The 15906-nt window shown below is 53.6% G+C and overlaps 1 protein-coding gene across 3 annotated transcripts in view; it reads left to right on the plus strand.

Annotated features, from left to right (window-relative positions):
• The window catches only part of VPS8 (VPS8, CORVET complex subunit), a 66969-nt gene extending 51885 nt beyond the window's left edge, over positions 1-15084 (plus strand). For 2 of the 3 annotated variants that reach the window (XM_017826315.1, XM_017826318.1), the window contains exons 42-46: positions 2425-2505; positions 3849-4018; positions 4598-4766; positions 13708-13788; positions 14417-15084. In XM_017826315.1, the coding sequence (XP_017681804.1) occupies positions 2425-2505; positions 3849-4018; positions 4598-4766; positions 13708-13788; positions 14417-14560 (645 nt within the window). In that variant the 3' untranslated portion in view covers positions 14561-15084. The remainder of the gene's footprint in view (positions 1-2424; positions 2506-3848; positions 4019-4597; positions 4767-13707; positions 13789-14416) is intronic. The other variant, XM_017826316.1, reaches the window with a different exon arrangement.
• Positions 15085-15906: the final 822 nt, after the last annotated feature.

Genomic DNA, 15906 nt, shown 5'->3' on the forward strand with positions numbered 1-15906 from the left:
TCCAAGGCCGATTTTATAGGGTGGAATTAATGAAGGATATTCCTCCATAAAAGTAATGGATCCCACGAGGCTCTGGTGACTGGGACTTTTGTGGGGGCTCAAAGCAGCAAACAGGAAGAAAACATTGTAACTGGCTGGAGAAGTGAACTGAGGGGTGTGGATTGATTCCTGCCAGAGGCAGAGCTGCAGCCAGGCCCAGGAAGCGCTGCCAGCAGGGAATGGCCATGGACTCACTGCTGGCACTCGGCTACTGGGCTGGTGTGAGGCTTAGCCAGACCATGTGCCTCCCCTGCAGAGGACACAGTCCATTTGCCTCCTACCTGCCATTCTTTTTGGAGGTCATCGAGCATGACTTGAGTGCAAATGAGCCACTGAAAGTTGGCCCTCAGACTTGGGTTCCCTCCTGGCAAAGCTGCAGGTGGGGCTTTATTTTCTCTCCCTCCTCTGCCTATCCAGACAAGAAACAAGTGGCTTTGAAAGTCTGCACCTGCAGGAATTTTGAGCTGCTCTCTGTAAGTGGTGCTATCTGGACACTTGCCTTTCTTTGGGCACGTACTTGAGGGCTTTAGAAAAGTATCTGATGGAGGCAGAACTAACTTGCTGTGCACTGTGGGTCACACCACTTGCTGTGCTGGAGGTCCCGAGTCCCTGCTGCCCCTCCATAATTCCTGGGGTGACTCAGTGCAATGTACTTGCTCCCTGTGCTGTGTGTTAAATGGTGCAAGGAAGGGAACCTTGGAGTGTTCAGGTTGTGTGTTCCCCCAGCAGAAAAGGAGCCTCTGCAGCACATCCAGCTCTTCATGCTCCATCCCACATGCTCCAAATCCACAGCTGGTTTGGACTCAGTGCTGTTTTTATTTAGGCTTGAACATTGGTGTTTCTGCCTGTCATGTTTCCCATGAAGGCTGTTCAAGAATTCCCTGACTTGCTTTCTGTAGCTGGTTTGGTGATCCCTCAGAGTATTTTGCAGAGTAACTTCCATGCTGCTTTAGCTGTCTTTGTCAGCTTGCTTCTTCACTGTAGATTTTCCTTTCCCAGTCTCAGCATGGAATCATCCTTGCTCCTACTTTCTCTCATTGATCTCATCCAGAGCTTGTTCTTCCAGTTCCTGTTTCCGTTGTGTCCCACCATTTTTCTGCTCTCTAGGTTAGTTTCCTTTCCACATCTTGCCAGTCTCTCTATTTTTAACCCATGTCCTGCCCATTGCACCAGACAGCTTCTCTCAGCTCCCAGCAGGAGCTTCCCCCAATGTCCTTCTGTGCCTCTCAGCAGGGCAAAATGCTGTTTTCCAGGTCCAACTCAATGTCTGCCAGTTGAGGACTTGTGTTCTGAAACAGTGAATTCCCAGACCCTCTTTTGAGCATTCCTGGGTAGATTTGTTCCAGTTACAGGCACGAGTGGCCTCGCTGGTGCCAACCTGGGACGGAGGGGGGCACAGCCTTGCTCTTCACAGGTCAGCCTGTCCAGGACACAGGGACAGGATGAACCTGGATCAAGCTGGGCTGCACACATGGATCTCACCCCTGCAGCAGCCAGTAGATCCTGCTAGTGGCCTGACTCCTTTGCCTTGCTTCCCGTTTTTATTAAAGACACTGGGAGCCACCACAAGCTGTCCCTGTGCAGTTCCTGGCATGTCCAGTGCCCTTGTGAGCATGAGCCCACTCGTGCTGTGCAGCAGGGCCTGGCAGGAGGGAGGGACAGTGCCCAAGTCCTCCCCTGTTCCAGAGCTTTGCCCATCTGCCTGCTGGAGAGGCTGTGGTTGTCCTGGCACGTGTCACGCTCCTGTCCTGCACCAAGTGATGCTCCAGAGAGTGCCAGGGTGGCTGTGCAGGAGAAGGGATTGTTTGGGCTGGAGCAGGGCTGGGGAAGGGTGAGATGCACCAGGGGGATGAATTGTACCACAGCCCTTTGCTTATGCTGCTGGGCCATGGAAGTAAAGCTGCTCAGGGCATGTGGAAATCACCCCTGCAGCACCAGGAGTGCCCTGGGCCCCCGTTCCCTCTGCCATCTGGTGTGGGGTCAGGATTGCCTGGCATTCCTGCAGCTGAGGGGGGTGTGGGATGAGCTTGAGGGTGAGTTACTCCTGAGTGGGCAAGAGCACAGGGAGCAGGGGCCCAGGAGCTGGCTGGCCATGCCATTCTCCAGTCAGCTCCTGCACCTCCTGAATGGAGTTTCCAAGGTCTGAAGTCTTTTGACCCAAGCACACTAATTAGTATTGATGTTGCCATCGACTGATTTTTGCTAATTACCAATTTTCCCTCAGTATGTGGGATTATTCTGCTGTCCTTGGGCACATGCAGCATATTTAACTCTGCAGTCAAAGGTTCTGTTTGTGGTGCCAGTCTGGAGGAAAAAAATTATTTGAGAAGAATCAGAACAGTCATATCCTGTGATTCAACTACAGCTTTTCATTTCTTCACACAGGATCCAGTTTATGGAAAAGGGAAACTTGGAGAAATTCAAGGGCTTGTCCTGGGAATGCTGGACACCTTTAACTATGAACAGGTAAGTTGGCTGTGTTTCTGTTCTGCCCATGCTGCAAACAGGATTATTTTGGCTGTGTGGCCCTGCTGCTCTCCCTCATCTGTCATTTGTGTCTGCAGGGCAAAGGCAGTGGATGTGTGAGTAATTTCTGTGTGATTGGGGGCTGGGGATGAGTTTGTTTTGTTCACAGATTGCAGGTGAAGGGACTGACAGGTACATGGTGAACACCTCTGCAGCTCAGTTCTGTGTTAAACGTGCTGGAAGGATAAACATCTGCTTTTCTCCAGCTCATCCTGCAGTTAGGGACTCAAAGGCACAAAACTGATATGCTTTGTCTTTATAGGCAGTTTTAAATAAGAGATTTTTCAACTAGGCTGTTTTTGCACTTCCCAATGGTAATGCTGCACTTCCTTTGTGACCTGATGAGATTTCATCTTAATCTCAGTTCTGCTTTTCTCTGTCCAGTCCCAAATCCCAGGCAATCTCCACACTTCAGTAGCTTTCTAAAACTCCTTTTCCCCTAAACAAGAATGCACAGTCTTCCTCCAGAGTCACCCTCCTCATTCTGCTGCCCTGTGGCAGTGCCATCCCATCTGCTGCTCGGGTCAGGCCTCCCTGCACCAGCAGCCAGTAAAAATACAGTGGGAAATCACTTTGCTGCAGAGGGCTGGACATGAAGAGCCTTTAGCTCTGTTTGGGGTCCTGGTGAAGTCTGTCAGAGCAGCACAAACTCTCTGTTAGTGCCTGGCAGCTCTGTGGGACAGGCTGCATGTGCAGGTGTGAGCCAGTACTGCAGCCTTTTGGGAGCTGCTGCTGTGGAGCATCCACAGGTCACAGACCAGAGCACCTGCTGCTGCTGAGGGGACCTGACCCCTGAAAACACAGGGTGTTGGCTTTTGGCTCTTCAGAAATGGACATCTCTGTTGGGAAGGACAAGAGGAGCACTTCAGGGGTTTTTTTATGCATTAATTGCCACGGTGCATTTGGGCTTTGACTTTTATCAGCACATTTCTCCTAAAGTGGGGGTTGTAAGCAATAACTGGCCAGGTAGAGGGGAAAAGGAAGGGTTTGGTGTGAAAGATGCCAAAATGAGCCTGCCATGTCTCTGTTAATGCTCTTTGACAAAAATCAATACAGAGCTTGTCTAGTTAAGAGTGGAGAGGAATTGCCTCTATTAACGTGCCTTGAAAGGTGAAGTGTTTTGAGGGCAGTGGATAGAAAACATAGAAGAGGGGATTTTATTGGGTTGTTTTTACTCTTAGTGATCTGCTAAGCTGCTTGTTAGGAAGAATTGATGAGCAGGGAGTTTGTGCAGGGTGGAGGTGACAGACTGACAGAGTTACTCTGTGTTGTCTCCCACACAGACCCTTCTAGAGACAACTACGAGCCTTTTAAACCACGATCTCCACTGGTCCCTGTGTAACCTGAGAGCCTCTGTCACGAGGGGGCTCACCCCAAAGCAGGATTACTGCTGCATCTGTCTCCAGCAGTACAAGAGGAGGCAAGAAACTGCTGATGAAATCATTGTTTTCAGGTAAAGTTAAGGGGTGGGGTCACAGCTGTGATGTGCTAGTAGTTCTAAAAGGGGAAAAAAGCTCCTGGTGTTTGACTTGCACAAATAATCATCTATATTCCTGTGAGCATGTCTCCCTGTGAAGGGCTGGCTAATCAAACCCACCAGAGCCTGCTTTGCATGCAGCTAGCTCTGCTCTCTGCAAGGAATCACCTCCCAGTTCTGTGTCCCCGCTCCCAGCAGTGCTCCTGGGGCACTGCAGCACCCTGGGCTCCTGTGTGTGTTTGTCCAGCTCAGATCCCCCCCAGCCCTGGCTGTGTTTGTGACTGGCCTCTCCCCTGCTCCCCTCTGTGCCCAGCTGTCTGTACAGTAGGACAGGTCATTGTTACCTGGCTGTTCTGTCCTGTGGCTGTACCAGCAGATGGGCACCCACTGTTCCTTTGGTGAGTCTGGGCATGCCACAGGAGGGTGGGCAGGTGGGAGGGAGTGCATACACTGCTATCTGCACTCCTTGTATCCCACTGCCCAGCCACTTCCCCCACGGTGCAGAGCTCAGGAGGGGCTGCCCTGCCTCCAAACACTGATTCCTTCTCTTTCCAGCTGTGGCCACCTGTACCATTCCCTGTGCCTGCTGAGCAAGGAGTGTGGGACAGTCACCAAGGGCCTCATGAGGTGGATGTGCTATAAATGCAACTCGAGTAACAAGGGAGGAAAGCTCAGTGAGAACTTCTCAGAGCTGAAAAAAGGAACTGGAGCATCCCTGGCACAGGTAGGGTTTGGGAGGTGATTTCTCTTGGAGTAAGCTTTTGTAATTGCTTTGTTCTCATGTGTCTGTGCTTCCAGAGAAGTCCCTGATCCAACAGTAGCTGTCAAACAGTATCAGCAGCCAACTGGTCACGTTCCTGAATGTCATTGTATTTTGATGGGTACACAGAGCTGTGGAAGTCGTGGGAATGTGTTCATCCAGAAGGCCTGGGAGCTGATGGCAGGGCCAGCTGGATGCTGGCAGCTGATTGCCTGCTATGTGCATCCACTGCTTTGTCTTGTTTGGGAGAGTCTGGGATGGGACACTGGGGGGACAGTTCCTTTCAAACTATTTTCAGGAATGTCTTCTATAAAACTTAGTTAAAAGCTGGCATGTTCCTTGTGGCTGGATCGTGGAGCCTCTGTTCCACCTTCCCAACAGATAACCAGGCTCTGGGTAGAGGTCTGGGATTGATTTGATTGTTTTGGCTTTGCTAAGTGTCATGTTTTAAGAAGCTTGTGTGTGACCAAGACTGATGCAGCTGGATTTGGGTGAGAGAACAGAGAATTAGTTTGTGTTTATTGTCAGTATTTGTGCTCAAGAAGTTTCACCATCCCTAATTCAAACAGAAGTGCAGTCTCCATATGCATGGAGCTGTCTCTTCCCTGGCATTGTGCTGAGGATTGCAAGCCACACTGGCAGGCAGCTTGTTGGGATGTCTTTAGGGATATTGCACGTGGGGAGCTGAACTCTGCGCTCGGCAAAGGCAGCCACTGAGGAGGGTTTGTTCCTGTGCCTCGAGGTACTTGGTGCATTGTCACCACACAGATGCACCCAGAGCAGTGAGTCTTCACTGCTGGAACCAAGGGAATTCAGTCTTGGAGTACATTTTTGTAGTAGTACTTTAGTTTTCTTCCAGCAGATGATTCCAATTTCTGCCCAATCCGTCCCAGTCCAAAGCTGGCTGATGGCATCACTCAGCTCCCAGCAGCTGCTGCACTAACAGGAAAGGCTTCCTGCTTGGAGGGAGCAAAAGGAACCTCAGAGGTGTGTATAGAGCCCCATGCAGTCTCTGCAGTCAGGTTGTGTTAGTGTTTTGTTTGGTGACAGCATGGAAGGCTTTCCTGGCAGGTTGTAAATCCACTGGGGTCCAACCAGGCTGCTTCCAAACGTGGTGTGTGTGTGTGTATGTGCTGCCCTGCTGCAGGGGGATGTGGGCACTGGCTCTAAAGTTGGGCAGGTTCAGCAGCACCACATCTCCCCCTCTGCACTCCTGCTCCCCAGCAGTGGAGGGGGGTGACAGGCCGGGCTGCACTTCAACAGCTTGAGGCAAAATTAGATACTAAAACTGCATCCAGCATTCAAGTGCCTGACACTTGATCCCAGTGCCTGATAACTGGGTTATTCTCTGGGTTTCTCATGGGCAGCCAGAGCCTCTGTGCCTCCCCTTGAACACCAGTGTGGACATATCCCAAGAAAGATGGGGAAAGTGCTCCAGATGCCGTGGGAATGATCGGGGAAGGGAAGATGCTTCCCTTTATTTATCTGATGTGTCTGTGAAAGTGAGGGGCTGGCTGGGACTCAGGGCTGACAGGGAGATGTGGAGAGACTGGATGGGGAAGAAAGGGGTTACAGCATGGGTCATCTAGTGCTGGTTGGAAACTGTCCATCCCAGGCCATCAGAGTGTGGGATGCTTCCTGCTGCTGCTTCCCTGCTGCTGTCATGTGCTCTTGGCAGGGAAGCCACTGCTTCCTTCTCCACACACAGCCAGCCCAGCCCAGCAGAGCTTGGCTCTGGCTCAGCAGAGCCCCAGCACTGCTTCAGGCTCCCCACCTCCTCCTCCCCATGTCCCAGATCCTCTCCAAGTTTGTGATGTTCCTCATGTATTTAAATTACAATATTTAACTGTTGTACTTGCATGTGACCAAACTGTTGTGCAGTCAGAGCTTAAAAAAGCTGAGTATATTTAGACTTGGCAACAGACTGTAGAATCTCCAGCTTCTCCAGGAAGTTTGTTTGCTGAACAATCACCCCTCAGCAGCGTTCATTAACCCTGGGAGGTACCAATTCCTCTGACCAGGCCGTGGGCTGAGTCACAGAACTGACTCGTTGTGATGGGGGAGGTGCTGGGAATGTGGAGATGGAGCTTCTCTGTGTTCCCTCCTAACTCTGCTGGCAGACCCAGAGCTCTGTGTGGGACGAACTGGTGCTGGTGAACAGGAAATCCCGAGGGAGGCCACGCTCACAGGGTTGTGCTTCCAACCCTGCCCTCCCTTACCCCAGAGAGCCATCTCCAGAGCTTCCAGGCCATTCCATGCATGGATCTGTGGGGAGGGTGTTTCCTTGCAGCCTCTTTGAAGACCCTGAAAACTTAATCTGTCTCTGGGCAAAATCTAATGTGGTTTTTGTTTTTCCATAGGGAAATCTTCAGTTGGGGTATTTATTTTCTCAGGAAACCTTGAATTAGGAGTAGACTCATACTGAGAAATGCCACTGAGCATCTGGAGTGCATTTCCCAGCACTAATTCTGCCCTGCCCAAGCAGGGCCTGTCAGTTTGAATTGTGCAGTGTGGCTGAGATGTGGATGTGAAACGACAGCCCAACAGACAGGGTTTCTGTGCCCTGTGCTGTGTGTGTGGTGCTGTAGCCAGTCCCTGAAATTGGGGAGGTGGAGAGATGCCACAAGCCATCACTGACCCGTCACAGGATCAGGGACAGCTCCTACTGAAGTGGGGCCTGGCTGGGCTGAGGGCTGGGGCACCCCAGCCAAGGGGAACAGGGGAGAAGGGCAAGGAGGCTTTTCTTTCCACTGGTTCTGCTACCAAAAGTTTGTGCTGTCTGTGTTATCCCCTAAGCCTTGCTGCCATCTCAAGGATAATCTGGGGCTAAAGGATCATCTGCCCCATCTTCCCTACCCTACCATAAGTGAGAGTTCACAGAAATGAGAGCTTGCGTTTGTGGTGGGTTTTAATCCGATTGCAATCTCGCAGTGTTGCTGTTGTGGTGTTTGAAGTGAAGGCACAGCAGCTGGGCTCTGCCTAAATACCTGCTGAAACACTCCTGATGTCTCAGCCATCCATCCCCAAAACTCATTTGCCTCGTGTCAGTGAGCTGGTTTGTGTTTGCCATGGATTCTGCCAGCCAGGGTACTGGGGATCAGGGAGGGGAGCACAGTCCTGGCTCCTGGGCCATGAGCCCTGCCACAAAGCCCTGAGCTGCCAGGCTCTGGTTATTCCATGTTTGAGGAGGTGCCTGAGTTCTAAGGACACCATTGTTGGAGCTGTCCAGATGGCAAATGTTTTATTCAGGAGTTTAATCCTGTCAAGTCACGCCAGGACGGACGATGGACGTGATCCATAGTTAATCCAGTTTGTCAGGCTCTACCTTGGAGCTCTGTCCTGCAGCCTCCCAGCACCCCTGCCTGTGAGCCTTCCAGAGCCTCAGGACTGGGCCCTCTGCAGCACCTCTGGGTGCTTTCTCTTGGTAGCAGTGAAGGTTTAGGATGGGTTTTTTCACCAATACTTATTGTAGAGCCAGCCAGGCATTACATGACCCCCATCAATCAGTGAACAGAGCCACTTTAACTGTTTTCAGTGTAACAGTGACCATCAGTTATTAGTTTGTCTCCAGCAATACAAAAAATTGCAGAGGCTTTATAGCTCTGAAAATACCCAGCTGTGATCCCCCCAGTAACAAAAGGAGATAAGTAGTGTTTTATACAGTTACAAGTTGAGCATTCTCTCCTCTGTGGAGAATATTCCCACATACACATTAACTGAGCAAACTCCAGCTTTGGAGTTGGCTTTGGGGGGGGGGATTCCTTCACTGTGTTTAGGATTGCTTGGAAACAGAAGTGATTAAGTAAGAAGAAAACTGAGTGCAGGTGTCTTCACAAGCAGGTAGAGGAGGACTGGCACCAAAGCTAAAACTGAAACCGAAATACAACTTGGGAAAGACTGATTTGAAAACCGTATTTATCCTTTAGACGCTCTTAAATCAAAATTGACTGTTGTCTTGGACTTTTGCTACTGTAGAGGTGGGTTAGTTCTGTTGTTTTGTTGGTTTTTTGAGAAAAATCAGAGTGAATTGTAATTGTGCCCCCTGGCCTTTGTACAGAGCAATCTGCAGCCTGGCAGAAGGTTCCTTCCCCTGCCTGCAATCCCAACCCCTGCCTGCTGACAAGAAGCAGGGACAGCTGAATTCCAAACTGCCCAAAGCCAAGAGCAGTGGGATTGGGATGACCTGGGGATGGGATGACCTGGGGAAGGGTCATGTCCTGGTTAAGAGAAAAGATGGGAAAGTTGCAGTGGAGAATCTTGGCTTGACTTTGCATCTCAGTTTCTGAGAAACTATTCCTGTGGTTTGATGAAGATTTCATTCCATATCTGGGGGGATGTGCTGAACAGACTCATTTAAATACAGTGGCAGATGCTGGGCTGCTGCAACCTCTGGATGTTCCCCCAAACTGCACAGACCTGCCAGGGAGGCTGTTCCTTGGGCTGGATTTGCTCCTGCAGGGGGGATGGCTGCTTCTCTCTGGGATTCCAAGCTGAGGAATAACCAGCTTGGAATTGGGCCCAAGGGTTAATGGTGCCGGTGACTCCTCTCTTCTGATGTTCCTCTGAAGGAGGGGAGCAAAATAACTGGAAGCTGAGGCTTTGGCTGTTTGTAGTCCCTCGTGGGAGGGTGGGAGAGGGAATTCTGGCTGTGTCAGTGGTGCTGGCTGGAGCCCAGGGGGCACTGGCTGTTCCTGAGGGCAGCTTTTGGAAATGCAGGTGAGCATCTGTCTCTGGTACATCCCATCAGTGGGAAGCTGCAGTTTCCATGTCCCACCTTCCTGGTGCACAAGGAGAACAGTGTTTTGTGGTCTGTGTGAGGCTTGGGCACAGCCAGGCTCAGGCAGCTGCAGCTGAGCCCCCAGGGCAGAGCTGGGCTGAAGCACGTTGGAAACCTCCCTGTGGCACAGCAGTGCCAGGCTGCTCCCGGGGGCATGGGTAGCACGGGTGTTCCCTGGGCTGTTCTGTGAGGTCTGGGGCCATATTATCAATAAGCCTCTGGCAGGAGGGGTCACTAACCCTTCTTACACTGAGTAGGACTTCTTCCTTCTAAGCATCTTTACATAGGACCCAGAGGAACGGCTGGAGCTGTGTCAGGGCAGGCTCAGGTTGGATCTCAGGCAAAGGTTCTTCCCCCAGGGGCTGGTTGGGCACTGACCAGGCTCCCCAGGGCAGTGGGCACAGCCCCAAGGCTGCCAGAGCTCCAGGAGAGTTTGGCTGATCCTCTGGGGCACAGGGGGTGACTCTTGGGGATGATCCTGTGCAGGGCTGAGAGTTGGACTGGATCATCCTTGGGGGTCCCTTTCAGCTCAGGAGATTCTGGGACTACCTTCCCTTTCTCTCCCCAACTCCTGCCATTGAGAGAACGCTGCACCCCTTCAGTCTTCTGTGGGATCTGCTCAACAGCCCCTTGGCTCATCTGTAGCAGGTGAATTCTCTGCCTTCCTGCAGAGAAGCCTCTGTCCTCGGGCTCAGCCCCAGCAAAGACCTGCTGTAACACTTGATCCACGTGCTGCTGTGCTTTCCTTGGAGCCTGCTGGATTAGGAATGAACACCTCGTCTGCTGTGTCCAGTGAGGGGGGGTGGGGTTTGGGTTTGTCTAATTAATCCTGAACAGCATTATTGCTCCTTGGGCTGAAGGCATCAGTTGTAAGGCCAGGGGAATATTCCAGCAGTGCCTGGCATCAGCAGGAGTCACTAAAGGGGGTGTGTGGAGGTGTGCCAGTGTGCTTCCAGGTACCTGCCACAGCCAGTCCCCTGCTGTGCCCTCATCCCTGCAGGCTCACGTTGCAGCAGCAGTGAGTGTATCAGAGCACAAACCAACCTGTGCTCTCCCTGCCTTCAGCGGGAGCTTTGCTCCTGAGGTTCACTTAAGTTCAGCTGGAAATAAGAGCCATCTGCCTTGCCCATGCTGCTGCTGAGGAGATGGGAGGCCAGGGCTGTGGGACAGCCTGGCTGTGCTGCAGTGCTGAGGAGGCTGCTCTGCCCCGTGGGATCAGGGCTGTGGGACAGCCTGGCTGTGCTGCAGTGCTGGGGAGGCTGCTCTGCCCCGTGGGGTCAGGGCTGGGGCTGTAGCAGCGGGTCCTGCCCTGCCGGCCCTGCCCGGGGCTGTCCTGCTGCCAGGGCTCACCCTGGATGTGCTGCCACGGCACTGGGGAGGCCCTGGGAGCCTGGTCGAGGAGCAGCACATCCCTGGCTCTGGGATGGCCCCAGGGAAGGGCTGAGCTGTGTGGCTGTTCCCCCTCAGCCATGGCTGGGCTGTGTCTGTCCCGGAGTGTCACTGCAGAGGCTCTGCAGAGCTGCAGCAGCAGGAGCACTGCTGTTCTCTGAGGGGTGTCCTGAGCTTTCTCTGGAGCTCATTAACACTTCTGTAATGTCACTGTCGTTCCAGTGACTTTGGGTCAGAGCTGCCTGCCTTGCTCTCTTTTTGGTTGTTTGTTCCAGGTTCCTGGGAGTCCATGAGAACAGCAGAGCCTTGTCCCATAGAAGAGAAGTAGACTTCCAGATTTCCTTACCTTAATTGGCTCAGCTTTCATTAAAACACTGGGTTTGTGTACCTGTTTGTAAGGTTGGCTGAGCTGTGGTGAAAAGAGTGCCCAGTTGCAAAGGGAGGGAGGCAGAGGGTGGGCTTGGTGTCCATTGCCCGGGGGCTCTAAACAGGGAGGTGGGGGTTGCCTTGGTTCCTAGGAACCCCAGAACCTTCCCCAGGACTTGTGGCTGCCTCTGCCTGTGTTAGGGAGCAGCCCCTGGCACAGTGTGGAGCTCTGAAGCTCTAACTGGTGCAGCAGTGTCTTGTGTGGAAGGAATGGCTGACGGGCAGCTCTGGGATGGGTCTCTTGTGTGACTGTAGATGGTGCCTCTGCTCCAGCTGCTGTGATCTGCTTTGCTCAGGCACCAGCTGAGGATGGAATTTGGAGCTGTTAAAGATAATTGCAGGCTTGGGAGGGCTGTGTGGTGACTACCAGAGGGGGTGGAATACGTGCAAGCAAAAACTATGCAACAGAAATGAGCGTTCGTGGTGGGATCTTGGAGAGCTGGAAAATGAAAAGGAGCCTTTCTCCTTCCTGGCCCAGATCCACAGGGAATCAGTTGTCTCTGGGGTTCTATGTCTAGTCTGAAGCCTTTCCAAAGGGGTGTAGGGATTTGCTGAAAGTGGCTTGGAGGTGCCAAGGGCTTTGTCCTGCTCTGGACACTCTGGAGCTGCTGGCCCTGGAGGCAGGGGCTGTGCTCTGGGTGAACCTGGGGGCTTCCACTGACACCACAGTGCTGCTGCTGCATCCCAGAGCCTCCCACGGCCCCCGAAGGGAAACACACCTTTAGTGACACAGTAAAAAAGGAAAAGGCCTGACAGCAGTTGTTTCCATGACAACAGAAAGAATTGCCTGCAATATTTCAGCTCATCAGCCTGGGAACAGCCTGATTGATAGTTACACACGCGTGGTAGGGAGAGAGCAGGAGAGGGGAGGCCAATTATATGGCATTTTCCTTGTCCTTGAGTGCCTGTGGCCACAGACACTGTGGAGGGCAGGTTTTCCTTGCTTTTTTGCTCTTTCCAGGTGAGGATGACCTGTGAGTTCCTGCCAGTACCACCCCCAGCTGTGGTACCTGCCCCTCAGTGTCCCAGGCTCCGGGGGCTGTTCAGGGAATGGGACGTGTGGCTGCTTGGCTGGCAACTAGCAAATAGTTATTTGCACTAGAGAGAATATCTTGGAAGGGAGGGAGGGAGTTTGGCACATGCTGCCAGCATAAGGGATCTCTTCCCAGACTCATGATCAAAGGCAGGCACACGTGGCTTCAGGACAGTCACGGAACTATCCAGGCTTCAGGAAACCTGTGGTGGGCTCAGAGCACCTTCCACTGCCAAAGAGAGTTTAAAGTCAGTGCAGCTTCAGTCAGTCCCCACTGGTAGGGCTGTAGCATTTTGGGTTAATAGCCCCTGGGAAATGTATTTTGGAGAAAATATTTGTATGTTCCCTTAAAAATAGATCCCCAGAGACAACAGATGCCAGCCTGCTGCTCATGAGGGAGGCCGTTCCCCTGGCTCCTGTTGTGGTTTCTTGATGATGCTTTTCCTTAGCAGGATGAGCAGAAACATTCAAAATAGAAACAGTGTGGTGTGATAAATGGAACAAACCTACAAGAATCTGTGATGCTTTGTCATCTCTCCCTGGGATATGTAAATGGTGCCATTTACAGCAGCCTGAGTGTGCAGCCCTCCTTGCCTTGGTGCTCTTGGTGCAGCTGTGGGCCCTCTCCCTGCAGCTCTGGAGCTGCCCTTGCTGCTGGGCAGGGCCAGTCCCAGGGGACATGGCTGCTGTGGCTGTCACTCACCCCCTTTCCACCCCTCATTTCCCACCTTTCAGTCTGTAACATCCCACTGGGAATAAAAAGGCACCTTAGGATGCCATTAGTTGTTCCCAGTCCCTGGCACCGCCGTGTTCCCGTCCCAGCCAGGCACAGCCTGTGCCCCATGGCAGCGGGGCCGTGTGGGGCTGAGCAGGGCTGGGAGGTGAGACAGGACTGGGGGAGCTGCTGCTGCCTGGGGAGGAGCCCTGGAGAGGCTGCTCATCCACACAAACCCATTGCTCCTCTTCCCAACTGGCTGCGGGGGAGTTTTCCCATCCCTTTTATCCTTCCCCCAAAGGTATTTCAGTACTGTGCCATCAGGGACAGAGCCCAGCAGGAAGTCAGGATGTAGGGGTGTATCTGTCCTTTGTGCCACAACAGGACTTTTTTCTCCCAGAACTGAGCTGCACACGGTGGCTTGAAGCCAAAGGAGAGGTGGCTCAAAAGGCCTCCCAGACAGGCTGTGGAGCAGCTGCTCCAGGCCCAGGAATGAATTTCTGTGTATAGGAACTGGACCCCCTGCGGGGTGTGGTTTCTGTAACCTTCTCACTCTCTTTCTTAGGCGAGTTCAGAGTCTCTGTTGGATCCTCAGCAAATCCAGGCCTTTGACCAGCTGTGCCGGCTGAACCGAGGCACGTCCCGGGTACGTACCCCCCCTCTGCTCTGCTTTAACTCGGTCACAGACGTTCTGCACGTTGTCAGGCCAGGCACCAGTGTGGCAGGGAGGGCTCTGGCTTTTCTCTGGGCTTTGGGCCAGTGCCGTGCACACCGTGAGGCAGCCATGCTGGGGAATTGTGGGCAGGGAAACCCAGGAATGCCTCTGGCTTTGGGGCTGGGCCTGACAAGTGCCACATCCTTTTTGGGTTTGTAGCCTCCCTCCCCTGCAGACACTGTGTGGCTCCCATGATCACTCGGGATGCTCCCTCCTCCTGCCCCCATGTTGTCCCAAGGAGAGCACAGCTCCCTCTGTCCCTGGCATTTTCCCTTTGCCTCCTGCCTGTTTTGGTTGCAGTTGTTGGCACTTTCAGCTCTTTCTGGGCTTGTTTTTCAATTATGTGATTTTAAACCAACCTAAAGATCCCTGGGGAGTTGTTTAGCTCTGGACTGGTGGCCCCCTCTGTAGGGCCCCTCCATAGCCACCTTTGCTGTAGGTGGGTTAAGGTTTCTCTGACTGCTGCAGGAACACGGTGACCCCCCAGCCCTTTGTCCCTGTGCTCCCTGCAGGGTGTTCCCGGGGTGCTGAGGGTGATCCATGTGTGTTTTCCCTGCAGTTGGCTCTCCTGACAGAGCTGGCCCGTGGTGGTGAAAAGCACGGGCTGCTCAGCACTTCCCACGGGGACTCGGCCTCCAGCAGCGTCTTCCAGAACGAGACCTTCCAGCTCCACCTGACCCCCCCTCCGCTGGCCGAGGACTAGTGCTTGTGTGCCGCCAGGGCTGGGCCTGCCCTCGGCTCCTGCTGCTGGGAAGCCTTTCCATCACTCCATGGCACTTTCCCCCCCACATCCCCTTTTCCAGAACCTTCTGGGCTGACTCTGGGTTTGTAGCTGGGTGATCTCCCAGCTCTGCTGTGGCCTCTCCCTAAGCCAAGGCAGGTGGGGACAGCTGGGCTGGGAGCTGGAGCTCTGGGGGCAGAGTGCCAGGGCACGGACAGCAGGGGCTGCCTGTGCCCACCTGGGATCGGGGCACTGGGAACTGTCCACACTGCAGTGAGCTCTGCTGGGCTGGAGGAGCCTGTGCTGTGCCCAGAGCTGTGTCCCAGGGCTGTGCCTGGGGCCACACCTGAGCTCTGTGTTCCCAAAGCAGCTGTTTTCCAAGGCCTGGCCCCGTCTGAAGGCACAGAACAGGCAAACCTGGAGAAGGCTGAGGAACGTGCAGGAAATGTGAGCAGTGCCAGTGTGTCCCACCTCCCAACCATTAAAGAGGCCCTTGGGTGAACGTCTCTCGTGACTTCTGCACATGGGGGGTGGGTGAGGGCTGCTGGAAAGAGATGAATCTTGTCCCTGGGGGTGAAGCCCAAACCTCGCCCCTCGCCTCGTTGTACCTTATGGTGGGGATGTGGGGGGAGCGTGTGTAAAAAGGTGTCTTGGGCCCTTGGGGGCTGCAAGGGGGAGAGGGTGGGTGTGATGGGTGCTCATGGTCACAGAGGTTTGTCACTCTAAGCTCAGCCCACTGTTCTGTAGCACCAAAGTGGGCCCTGTCCCTTCCCAGCAGCGCCTTTAGGACCTGCTCTCACTGCTGCACCCGGGTGTAGGTGGGGTTTCTGTGCTGTCACCTCTGACTTCTTACACTCCTCTTCCTCCTGCTCACTTTGTCACTGGCACTTGGGTGTTTTGGGGTACCACACCCTCGGGGTCCCAGCTGCTCCCAGGGCACAGCACCGGGGGGAACAGAGAAGCACCAGGTGTTGTGCAGAGCTCACCTGGCCAGGAGCAGTGCCTCACCTCCTTCCCACGAGCACTGAGAAGGGCACACTGGTGTTTCCAGCCTGCAGCCACACGGGCACCTGGTCCCAGGTGAGTCAGGGAGCTACAGCAGCTGAGTTTGGCCAGACATCAGCTGGGGTGGCTCTTGTGCCCTCTGTCCTTCCCCCTGGCTGGGGCAGCCCTTCAGGGGAGTGGCAGCTGGCCCTGGGGGTGCCCACCGGGTCCTGATGTGCTGCACGTGGTGATTGCCTTCCGCTGCCTGCCCTGGGGGGTGTCAGTGCCCCTTTTCTGGAAACGCAGGAATGTTTCACTCCAGTATGGAAAGCACGTGGGGAGTG

The sequence above is a fragment of the Lepidothrix coronata genome, unplaced genomic scaffold (assembly GCF_001604755.1).
Source record: "Lepidothrix coronata isolate B3197 unplaced genomic scaffold, Lepidothrix_coronata-1.0 Scaffold125, whole genome shotgun sequence".
Classification (NCBI taxonomy): Eukaryota; Metazoa; Chordata; class Aves; order Passeriformes; family Pipridae; genus Lepidothrix; species Lepidothrix coronata.